The 10,000-nt window shown below is 41.6% G+C and overlaps 2 protein-coding genes across 2 annotated transcripts in view; one reads left to right on the top strand and one right to left on the bottom strand.

Moving 5' to 3' along the window:
* The window catches only part of LOC137646283 (uncharacterized), a 4,336-nt gene extending 1,478 nt beyond the window's left edge, over positions 1–2,858 (top strand). The window contains exons 2-3 of the mRNA XM_068379394.1: positions 67–604; positions 1,712–2,858. Coding sequence (XP_068235495.1) covers positions 67–604; positions 1,712–2,858 — 1,685 coding nt within the window. The remainder of the gene's footprint in view (positions 1–66; positions 605–1,711) is intronic.
* Positions 2,859–5,901: 3,043 nt separating this feature from the next.
* LOC137646284 (uncharacterized) overlaps positions 5,902–10,000 on the bottom strand; it is a 4,370-nt gene continuing 271 nt past the window's right edge. The window contains exons 2-3 of the mRNA XM_068379395.1: positions 8,187–8,724; positions 5,902–6,946 (exon numbers count right to left, since the gene is read on the bottom strand). Coding sequence (XP_068235496.1) covers positions 5,902–6,946; positions 8,187–8,724 — 1,583 coding nt within the window. The remainder of the gene's footprint in view (positions 6,947–8,186; positions 8,725–10,000) is intronic.

A 10,000-nucleotide genomic window follows, 5' to 3' on the forward strand; every position in this document is an offset into this window, starting at 1 on the left:
TACTTGAAAAGTATTCCAGAAAATTTCATTTACATTTGATGTTCTCAACATTCCCCTCCCCTTTAGGTATCTTCCTCCACTTCTCCAACATTCCCCACCCCTTCCTGTATCATCCTCAACCTCCCCAACATTTCCCACCCCTTCCTGTATCCTCCCCAACATTTCCCACCCCTTCCTGTATCCTCCGCAACATTCCCCACCACTTCCTGTATCATCCTCCTCCTCCCCAACTTTCCAGACCCCTTCCTGTATCATCCTCTTCCTCCCCAACATTCCCCACCCCTTCCTGTTTTCTCCCCAACATTCCCCACACCTTCCTGTATCATCCTCCTCCTCCCCAGCATTCCTCACCCCTTCCTGTATCCTTTCCAACATTCCCCCATGCATTCCTGTATCCTCCCCAACATTACCCACCCCATCCTGTATCATCATCCTCCTCCCTAACATTCCCCACCCCTCCCCTTTTACTTTCCAACATTCCCCACCCCTTTCTGTATCATCCTCCTCCTCCCCAGCATTCCCCACCCCTTCCTGTATCCTCCCCAACATTCCCCACCCCTTCCTGTATCATCCTCCTCCTCCCCAGCATTCCCCACCCCTTCCTGTATCCTCTCTAACATTCCCCATCCATTCCTGTATCCTCCCCAACATTACCCACCCCTTCCTGTATCCTCATCCTCCTCCCTAAAATTCTCCACCCCTTCCTGTATCCTCTCTAACATTACCCACCCCTTCCTGTATCATCCTCTTTCTCCCCGACTTTCCCCACCCCTTCCTGTATCCTCTCCAATATTTCCCATCCCTTCCTGTATCCTCCCCAACATCACCCTCCCCTTCCTCTGTCATCCTCCTCTTCTCCAACATCCTCCACCCCTTCCTGTATCTTCCCCAACATTACCCACCCCTTCATGTATCATATCCTCCTCCCCAACATTCCCCACCCCTTCCTGTATCCTCTCTAATATTCCCCATCCATTCATGTATCCTCCCCAACATTAACCACCCCTTCCTGTATCATCCTCATCCTCAAATAACCCACCCCTTCCTCTATCATCCTCATCCTCACCAATATTCTCCATCCCTTCCTGTATCCTCACCAACTTTCCCCACCCCTTCCCCTATCCTCCTCCTCCTCCCCAACTTTCCCCAAATTTCCCCATCATTTCCTGCATCCTCTCCAACATTCCCCATCTATTCCTGTATCCTCCCCAACAATACCCACCCCTTACTGTATCATCCACCTCCTCCCTAACATTACCCACCCCTTGCTGTATCATCCTCCTCCACACCAACATTCCCCACCCCTTCCTGTATCCTCACTAACTTTCCCCACCCCTTCCTGTATCCTCCTCCTCCTCCCCAACATTCTCCACCCCTTCCTGTATCCTCCCTAACATTCCTCACTCCTTCCTTTATCCTCACCAACTTTCCCCACCCCTTCCTGTATCATCCTCCTTCTCCCCAACATTCCCCACCCCTTCCTGTATCATCCTCCTTCTTCCCAAAATTCCCCACCCCTTCCTGTATCCTCCCCAACATTCTCCACTACTTCCTGTATCATCCTCCTCCTGCCCAACATTCCCCATCCCATCCTGTATCATCCCCAACATTTCCCACTCCCTTCCTGTATCCTCCCCAACATTCCCCACCCATTTCTGTATCATCCTCCTCTTCCCCAACATTCCCCACCCGTTTCCTGTATCCTCCCCAGAATTTCCTACCCCTTCTTGTATCCTTTCCAACATTCCCCATCCATTCCTGTATCCTCCCCAACATTCCCCACCCCTTCCTGTATCATCCTCCTCCTTCCCAACATTCTCCACCCCTTCCTGTATCCTCCCCAGAATTTCCTACTCCTTCTTGTATCCTTTCCAACATTCCCCATCCATTCCTGTATCCTCCCTAACATTCCCCACCCCTTCTTGTATCATCCTCCTCCTCCCCAACATTATCCACCCCTTCCTGTATCCTCCCCAACATTCCCCACCCCTTCCTGTATCCTCACTAACTTTCCCCACCCCTTCCTGTATCCTCTTCCTCCTCCCCAACATTCTCCACCCCTTCCTGTATCCTCCCTAACATTCCTCACTCCTTCCTTTATCCTCACCAACTTTCCCCACTCCTTTCTGTATCATCCTCCTTCTCCCCAACATTCCCCACCCCTTCCTGTATCCTCCTCCTTCTACCCAACATTCCCCACCCCTTCCTGTATCCTCCCCAAACATTCTCCACCACTTCCTGTATCATCATCCTCCTCCCCAACATTCCCCACCCCATCCTGTATCCTCGCCAACATTTCCCACTCCCTTCCTGTATCCTCCCTAACATTCCCCACCCATTCCTGTATCATCCTCCTCCTCTCCAACATTCCCCACCCCTTCCTGTATCCTCCCCAGAATTTCCTACCCCTTCTTGTATCCTTTCCAACATTCCCCATCCATTCCTGTATCCTCCCAAACATTCCCCACCCCTTCCTGTATCATCATCCTCCTCCCCAACATTCTCCACCCCTTCCTGTATCCTCCCCAACATTCCCCACCCCTTCCTGTATCCTCCCCAGCATTCCCCTCCCCTTCCTGCATCCTCTCCAATATTCCCCATCCATTCCTGTATCCTCCCAACATTCCCCACCCGTTCCTTTATCATCCTCCTCCTCCCCAACATTCTCTACCACTTCCTGTATCCTCCCCAACATTCCCCACCCCTTCCTGTATCCTCACCAACTTTCCCCACCCCCTCCTGTATCTTCCTCCTCCTCCCAAACATTCCCCACCCCTTCCTGTATCCTCCTCCTCCTGCCCAATATTCCTCACCCCATCCTGTATCCTCCCCTGCATTCCCTACTACAATGTGGATGAAACGATAGAAATTGATATGAACTTTTCAAATGACAAGTTATTTGCTACGGGTAAACATGCTTCTATACACGTTGAAAATAAGATGCTGTTCTAAAAGTTTGAATATTATTCGAAAGATTAATTGATATCATATGTTTTCGTCTGCCGAAAAAAGTGATTGAAAAAACATTTGATTATTGTCTTAATAATCTAATATTATATGTATCTGAGAAAACTTCTAATATTTAGGGTCATTACTTCCATTCTTATATCAAGTACAAATATCTATGAATGTTTGACATTTCGATTACAACACCACCTAAGAACAGTTCAAAGAAAGAAGGAAAAACCTCAATGATAAATATTTTTGCAAAATGAAATGAAGAGAGAGAGAGAGAGAGAGAGAGAGAGAGGAGAGAGAGAGAGGAGAGAGAGAGAGAGAGAGAGAGAGAGAGAGAGAGAGAGAGAGAGAGAGAGAGAGAGGTTTTAGATGAAAATTTTCATGAAATCTATTTTCTCGTTCGGTCATTTTCTTCCACATAATATTTCTTCTACTATGACTACTACTATGCTACATTAAAAGTTTTAGTAATAATAATAATAATAATAATAATAATAATAATAATAATAATAATAATAATAATAATAATAATAATAATAATATTAATAATAATAATATACCTCTGGAAAACAAAATAAATATTAAGATTTTTCTTTTGCTGATAATAGCAACAGCGAAAAGAAAAAAAAAAATAATAATAATAATATTAATAATAATAATAATACAAGTAACAGTAATGAAGACATCAATAATAATAATAATAATAATAATAATAATATTAATAATAATAATAATAATAATAATAATAATAATAATAATAATAATAATAATAATAAAGTAACAGTAATGAAGACATCAATAATAATAGTGTTTTAAAAAATATCAACCCATTCTCTCCTTTGGAAATAAAGGAAAGAATAAACATACCAAAGCTACAGCATTATCCTTAGGTAACTGAGGTAATAACGTCACGGGAATGACTTGAGGATATCGAAGTTATCCTTGAAGATGAATAACTTGAGAAAATAGAAAATCTCTTCTTCAAGTAGAACGTGGTATGGAAGCAAGGAGAAATGGTATAATAAATTAGTTTGTAGTGTAATGGCTGAAGAGGGTTCGTGAAGATTAGGAAGCCACTATTTATGATGACTTTAAGAAAAAAAATATTCATGATAGTATGTTACATTTCAGTAAAAACATTCTGATAACTTTAGTTAAAATAATGTTGCACCATTAAATATAATTTAGCAGATAATAAAAATAATTATTATAGCAATGATAATGTTGATAGTGTTGAAGAAAACCAATCTCTAGGTAAGGTGAAAATCACCGCTACCCCTGGTGAATCGCTCCATTCAAAAGAACAGAAATTAAATCTAAAAAAAAAAAGACAAAAATAGAAAAATAATGAAAAGGCACGTTGTACTTACTCTGAATTGCCAACTCTACTCTCCACAGGATCCTGTTCTCTTCTGCATCGATATCATTGCCTCAATGTCAGAAGGTTGCTGAAGACATTGAGGCCTTTTCATTATTTTTCTATTTTTGTCTTTTTTTTTTTTAGATTTAATTTCTGTTCTTTTGAATGGAGCGATTCACCAGGGGTAGCGGTGATTTTCACCTTACCTAGAGATTGGTTTTCTTCAACACTATCAACATTATCATTGCTATAATAATTATTTTTATTATCTGCTAAATTATATTTAATGGTGCAACATTATTTTAACTAAAGTTATCAGAATGTTTTTACTGAAATGTAACATACTATCATGAATATTTTTTTTCTTAAAGTCATCATAAATAGTGGCTTCCTAATCTTCACGAACACTCTTCAGCCATTACACTACAAACTAATTTATTATACCATTTCTCCTTGCTTCCATACCACGTTCTACTTGAAGAAGAGATTTTCTATTTTCTCAAGTTATTCATCTTCAAGGATAACTTCAAGGATATCCTCAAGTCATTCCCGTGACGTTATTACCTCAGTTACCTAAGGATAATGCTGTAGCTTTGGTATGTTTATTCTTTCCTTTATTTCCAAAGGAGAGAATGGGTTGATATTTTTTAAAACACTATTATTATTGATGTCTTCATTACTGTTACTTTATTATTATTATTATTATTATTATTATTATTATTATTATTATTATTATTATTATTATTATTATTATTATTATTATTGATGTCTTCATTACTGTTACTTGTATTATTATTATTATTAATATTATTATTATTATTATTATTTTTTTTTCTTTTCGCTGTTGCTATTATCAGCAAAAGAAAAATCTTAATATTTATTTTGTTTTCCAGAGGTATATTATTATTATTATTATTATTATTATTATTATTATTATTATTATTATTATTATTATTATTATTATTATTATTATTATTATTATTATTATTATTATCATTATTATTATTATTATTACTAAAACTTTTAATGTAGCATAGTAGTAGTCATAGTAGAAGAAATATTATGTGGAAGAAAATGACCGAACGAGAAAATATATTTCATGAAAATTTTCATCTAAAACCTCTCTCTCTCTCTCTCTCTCTCTCTCTCTCTCTCTCTCTCTCTCTCTCTCTCTCTCTCTCTCTCTCTCTCTCTCTCTCTCTCTCTCTCTCTCTCTCTCTTCATTTCATTTTGCAAAAATATTTATCATTAAGGTTTTTCCTTCTTTCTTTGAACTGTTCTTAGGTGGTGTTGTAATCGAAATGTCAAACATTCATAGATATTTGTACTTGATATAAGAATGGAAGTAATGACCTAATTATTAGAAGTTTTCTCAGATACATATAATATTAGATTATTAAGACAATAATCAAATGTTTTTTTTCAATCACTTTTTTCGGCAGACGAAAACATAGGATATCAACTAATCTTTCGAATAATATTCAAACTTTTAGAACAGCATCTTATTTTCAACGTGTATAGAAGCATGTTTACCCGTAGCAAATAACTTGTCATTTGAAAAGTTCATATCAATTTCTATCGTTTCATCCACATTGTAGTAGGGGATGCAGGGGAGGATACAGGATGGGGTGAGAAATATTGGGCAGGAGGAGGAGGATACAGGAAGGGGTGGGGAATGTTTGGGAGGAGGAGGAAGATACAGGAGGGGGTGGGGAAAGTTGGTGAGGATACAGGAAGGGGTGGGGAATGTTGGGGAGGATACAGGAAGTGGTAGAGAATGTTGGGGAGGAGGATGATGATAAAGGAACGGGTGGGGAATGTTGGGAGGATACAGGAATGGATGGGGAATATTGGAGAGGATGCAGGAAGGGGAGGGGAATGCTGGGGAGGATACAGGAAGGGGTGGGGAATGTTGGGGAGGATACAGGAAGGGGTAGAGAATGTTGGGGAGGAGGATGATGATACAGGAAGGGGTGGGGAATGTTTGGGAGGATACAGGAATGGATGGGGAATGTTGGAAAGGATACAAGAAGGGGTAGGAAATTCTGGGGAGGATACAGGAAGGGGTGGGGAATGTTGGAGAGGAGGAGGATGATACAGGAATGGGTGGGGAATGTTAGGGAGGATACAGGAAGGGAGTGGGAAATGTTGGGGAGGATACAGGATGGGGTGGGGAATGTTGGGGAGGAGGATGATGATACAGGAAGTGGTGGAGAATGTTTGGGGAGGATACAGGAAGGGGTGGGGAATGTTGGGTAGAAGGAGGAGGATACAGGAAGTGGTGGGGATTGTTGGGGAGAAGGGGGATGATACAGAAAGGAGTGGGGAAAGTTGGTGAGGATAAAGGAAGGAGTGAGGAATGTTAGGGAGGATACAGGAAGGGGTGGAGAATGTTGGGGAGGAGGAAGAGGATACAGGAAGGGGTGGGGAAAGTTAGTGAGGATACAGGAAGGGGTGGGGAAAGTTAGTGAGGATACAGGAAGGGGTGAGGAATGTTGGGGAGGATACAGGAAGGGGTGGATAATGTTGGGGAGGAGGAGGATGATACAAGAAGGGGTGGGGAATGTTAGGGAGGATACAGGAATGGATGGGGAATGTTGGATAGGATACAAGAAGGAGTAGGAAATTCTGGGGAGGATACAGGAAGGGGTGGAGAATGTTGGGAAGGAGGAGGATGATACAGGAAGGGGTGGGGAATGTTGGGGAGGATACAGGAATGGATGGGGAATGTTGGAAAGGATACAAGAAGGGGTAGGAAATTCTGGGGAGGATACAGGAAACGGGTGGGGAATGTTGGGGAGGAGGAGGATGATACAGAAATGGGTGGGGAATGTTGGGGAGGATACAGAAAGGGAGTGGGAAATGTTGGGGAGGATACAGGATGGGATGGGGAATGTTGGGCAGGAGGAGGATGATACAGGAAGTAGTGGAGAATGTTGGGGAGGATACAGGAAGGGGTGGGGAATTTTGGGAAGAAGGAGGATGATACAGGAAGGGGTGGGGAATGTTGGGGAGAAGGAGGATGATACAGGAAGGGGTGGGGAAAGTTGGTGAGGATAAAGGAAGGAGTGAGGAATGTTAGGGAGGATACAGGAAGGGGTGGAGAATGTTGGGGAGGAGGAGGAGGATACAGGAAGGGGTGGGGAAAGTTAGTGAGGATACAGGAAGGGGTGGGGAATGTTGGTGTGGAGGAGGATGATACAGCAAGGGGTGGGTAATGTTAGGGAGGAGGTGGATGATACAGTAAGGGGTGGGTATTGTTGGGGAGGATACAGGAATAGATGGGGAATGTTGGAGAGGATGCAGGAAATGATGGGGAAAGTTGGGGAAAGTTGGGGAGGAGGAGGAGGATAGGGGAAGGGGTGGGGAAAGTTGGTGAGGATACAGGAAGGGATGGAGAATATTGGTGAGGATGAGGATGATACAGGAAGGGGTGGGTTATTTGAGGATGAGGATGATACAGGAAGGGGTGGTTAATGTTGGGGAGGATACATGAATGGATGGGGAATATTAGAGAGGATACAGGAAGGGGTGGGGAATGTTGGGGAGGAGGATATGATACATGAAGGGGTGGGTAATGTTGGGGAAGATACAGGAAGGGGTGGAGGATGTTGGAGAAGAGGAGGATGACAGAGGAAGGGGAGGGTGATGTTGGGGAGGATACAGGAAGGGATGGGAAATATTGGAGAGGATACAGGAAGGGGTGGGGAAAGTCGGGGAGAAAGAGGATGATACAGGAAGGGGTGGGTAATGTTAGAGAGGATACAGGAAGGGGTGGAGAATTTTAGGGAGGAGGATGAGGATACAGGAAGGGGTGGGTAATGTTGGGGAGGATACAGGAATGGATGGGGAATGTTAGAGAGGATACAGGAAGGGGTGGGGAATGCTGGGGAGGAGGAGGATGATACAGGAAGGGGTGGGGAATGTTGGGGAGGATACAGGAAGGGGTGGGGAATGCTGGGGAGGAGGAGGATGATACAGAAAGGGGTGGGGAATGTTGGAAAGTAAAAGGGGAGGGGTGGGGAATGTTAGGGAGGAGGATGATGATACAGGATGGGGTGGGTAATGTTGGGGAGGATACAGGAATGCATGGGGGAATGTTGGAAAGGATACAGGAAGGGGTGAGGAATGCTGGGGAGGAGGAGGATGATACAGGAAGGTGTGGGGAATGTTGGGGAGAAAACAGGAAGGGGTGGGGAATGTTGGGGAGGAAGAGGATGATACAGGAAGGGGTCTGGAAAGTTGGGGAGGAGGAGGATGATACAGGAAGGGGTGGGGAATGTTGCGGAGGATACAGGAAGGGGTGGGAAATGTTGGGGAGGATACAGGAAGGGGTGGGAAATGTTGGGGAGGTTGAGGATGATACAGGAAGGGGTGGGGAATGTTGGAGAAGTGGAGGAAGATACCTAAAGGGGAGGGGAATGTTGAGAACATCAAATGTAAATGAAATTTTCTGGAATACTTTTCAAGTAAACAGTATGCGTGTATTTGAATTACAATTTGTCACCATAAAATGATCAGTAAAAGGTAAATTCCATAATTATTGACCAAAAATTTTAGATTTTTTTTTCGAAAAGAGGAGACATAAGTTCTGTTTTTTAAGAGGAGAAACATAAGCCCATTTTTAGTTTTTTATTAAAAAGATATAACTAGGCTCACATTTTCTTCTTTAATAAGAGGAGACAATTTTTTTTCCTACCTTTTTTCTTATAAAAAGAGACAAATAAGCTCGTCTTTTTTATAGTAAGAAGAGAAATATTTGATAAATAACCAATTCTCTTTTCTTTTATGAGAGGAGACACATAATATCTCATTGAATTCTTTAATAAGAGGAGACCAATAAGCTTTTTATTTCTTCAATAAGAATAGTCACATAAGCTCTCCTTTTCATATAATAAGCGACAAATAGGTTCTCAACGCTCCTAATGGTCATTGGAAATAATAACGGCTTCCATCTCTTTAACTTTTGCCGTGCGAAAACGTGTCTGAGTGAGTATCTTTATCTTGGTCCTGCTAACAATGCATTGGTGTATCTTTGACCTTAAAGAAACAATCGCACCTAAAGAGATTTTAAGACGCCCCGTCGTGTGATGATCTGTTGTGAATCACTGTTCGAGGGAAAGGTCAGTTATTTGTGTGCTCACACCTTAGTTATTTATACGCTTCTTTGCATTCCCAGTTTGCTCTATCTGGTTCTTGCTGTTTATTGTTATCAGGATTTGACGTTGTTTTGCTGAAAAGGAAATTTTACTTTGGGAATCATAATTCATCTGCTTTTGCAGCTTTTCAGATTTTTTTTTTTTTATGCAAGATTACGAATCGATCTGTCAATTTCAAGGAATCATCATCATTATCAATCAAATTACTATTATTATCATTGTTTTTATTATTATTATTATTATTGCTTTATTAAAATTACTATTATTATGTTTATTATTATCACTATTATTATTAGGTCAGGAATGATGTCCACCATGGTAATTGGATGCCAAGGCACCTGCTACCAGTTGAGATATTAATGCTATAGATTTATTTGGTCCTTTGACTAGCCAGATAGTACTATATTAGTTCCCTTTTTGGTTATGTTACATTGTTACTTCGCCAACACATACAACGAATAGTTTGCACATTCATTTCTATCCTCTTACATCGGACAACATCAAAAACTCTCAAAAGTTCTAC

This window comes from Palaemon carinicauda, chromosome 9, assembly GCF_036898095.1.
Source record: "Palaemon carinicauda isolate YSFRI2023 chromosome 9, ASM3689809v2, whole genome shotgun sequence".
NCBI lineage: Eukaryota > Metazoa > Arthropoda > Malacostraca > Decapoda > Palaemonidae > Palaemon > Palaemon carinicauda.